General features: G+C 32.2%; 1 protein-coding gene across 1 annotated transcript in view; it reads right to left on the reverse strand.

Annotated features, from left to right (window-relative positions):
• Positions 1 to 2,500, reverse strand: part of LOC137622605 (opioid-binding protein/cell adhesion molecule homolog) — a 433,354-nt gene that overhangs the window by 429,866 nt on the left and 988 nt on the right. Inside the window, exon 3 of the mRNA XM_068353209.1 lies at positions 756 to 915. Within this exon, the coding sequence (XP_068209310.1) occupies positions 756 to 915 (160 nt within the window). The remainder of the gene's footprint in view (positions 1 to 755; positions 916 to 2,500) is intronic.

A 2,500-nucleotide genomic window follows, 5' to 3' on the forward strand; every position in this document is an offset into this window, starting at 1 on the left:
TGGTGGGAGGAGATCAAGAGGTAGACCACGTATACGCTGGAGGGATGGAAATGAAGAGATTCTGACAAAGAACAACATGCCAACAATTGAACAGCTGAGAAGAGAGGGAATTTTTGAAAACAGAATTGAGTGGAGAAGACAACTGATTCCACTGACAGGCTGAAAGCCTACCTGGGAGTGGAAGTGAAGTGAAGTGAAGTGAAGTAATGCAACAATAACATTCACACGTGACAATTTATAATTTAACTATATATTCTTGACGATTAATTTTTAATTTGATTTTGTTAAGAAAGCATTCAATATCCTTCATAGACTATATTTAGGCAACCGTTTCTAATTCACCATAAGCCAAAGGCCACAGACATGTCCTTATTCATGCCTGGAGTTTGGCCATTTGCAACTGTTTCTAGTTCTCCATAAGACAAGGGCCTCAGACATGTCATTCATGTCTGGGGCCTGGCCATTTTCATCACCAGTGTTTAATGGTAATGCAGGGAAATTTTCGCTTGATCGCTCACAGCAAGCCAACCTAGTATGGTTAGCCCTGACTGATACAGTTTTGCTGATCCCTTTCACCACGTTACGTTATCCCCTTTGTTAAGAGAGCATTTAATATATTCACAAATGACTAAAATATGTCATTGTCAAACACTAGTCTAAAATGTGCATTTCAATCGCAATATTTTTAACCACTACTCAATACGGCATTATATTGAAAGCAATCTTTAGCATCGACTTAACCAACATAAAAACACATCTAACGTGAACGGAGATATTCTTGCTGCTGGAATCTCCCTGGACGTTAGAGGCCTTGCAGTGGTAGTCTCCCGAATGGTCTCTAGTGACATGGTGGATGGCCAGGGTCGCCTCCTTCAGGATTGTGATCCCACTGCTGCTGGGGTTCAAAGCAACGCCCTGTCAGGGGAGGGGGATATAAAGGTGGATGACGTTTAGAGGTGACAGTCGCTGGTTTTATGGATGCATGTTGTTTGTTTATATATGGTGGGTTTTGAGAGAGAGAGAGAGAGAGAGAGAGAGAGAGAGAGAGAGAGAGAGAGAGAGAGAGAGAGAGAGCGTGTATAGGAGCCAATGAAAAAGATTTGCGTCTTAAGTATATAAACATAATATATATATATATATATATATATATATATATATATATATATATATATATATATATATATATATATGTGTGTGTGTGTGTGTGTGTGTATATATATATATATATATATATATATATATATATATATATATATATATATATATATATATATATATATATATATATATATATATATATATATATGTATACTGTGTATATATATATATATATATATATATATATATATATATATATATATATATATATATATATATAGTTATATATTTATGTATAGTTTTTCATATTTCAAATAAGCCTTATATTTTAATACAATAAAGTCTGGATTTTTTTAACAACCTCGGGACCAGAGCCCCGGGTGAAATCACTAAAAGACTACACTGGCTGTGTTTCGAATCCTGATCCAGGTTACTTGTATGACAGTGACCTTACCTTGCCTTCGTGGATAATTAATAAGGTCAAAGGTAAGGTCACTGTCATGCAAGTATCCCGGGCCAGGGTTCGAAACCCGGCCGGTCAGATACTATACTCTTTGAGTGATTTCGCCTGGGGTTCTGATCCCGAGGTCGTTAAGAGAATCCAGACATTAATGTATTAAAATATACGACTTATTTGATATATATATATATATATATATATATATATATATATATATATATATATATATATATATATATATATATATATATATGTGTGTGTGTGTGTGTGTGTGTGTGTGTGTATCTGTATATACTGGATATATAAACACGCGCACATACACACACACATACATACACACACACACGCACACATATATATATATATATATATATATATATATATATATATATATATATATATATATATGACTGAATTGTATCGTAACCTTATTCCCGTTAGTTGTATGTGTTCGTACATGTAGTATGTGTGTATATATTTATTTATGTAAATATAAAATGTGCATATATATGTATAAATTCTTGCAAACATACACACACACACACACACACACATATATATATATATATATATATATATATATATATATATATATATATATATATATATATATATATATATAAAGTGTGTGTTGCATTATAAACTTTTCTTACAAAACTATTACAAGAAAAAGTACTTCGTGAAATGCCTCAATCTTCCAGGAAACCTTAAAACTAATGAAAATATTAAATCTTATACACGTATACATAATTTACATTACTTAAATCCCCCCCCCCCCAAAAAAAATCACTTAAAACAACCTCTAAAAACAGAATACTTTTATGATGAGTTTTCCGAGCTGAAATTTCGAAGAACTGCAGATTTTAAAAGAAAAAAAAAAAAAACTTTATTTCAAGAGATATTAGAGTACAAAGAACTTCTCAAGAAGAGGGGGAGAATTTT

Source organism: Palaemon carinicauda, chromosome 29 (genome assembly GCF_036898095.1).
Source record: "Palaemon carinicauda isolate YSFRI2023 chromosome 29, ASM3689809v2, whole genome shotgun sequence".
NCBI lineage: Eukaryota > Metazoa > Arthropoda > Malacostraca > Decapoda > Palaemonidae > Palaemon > Palaemon carinicauda.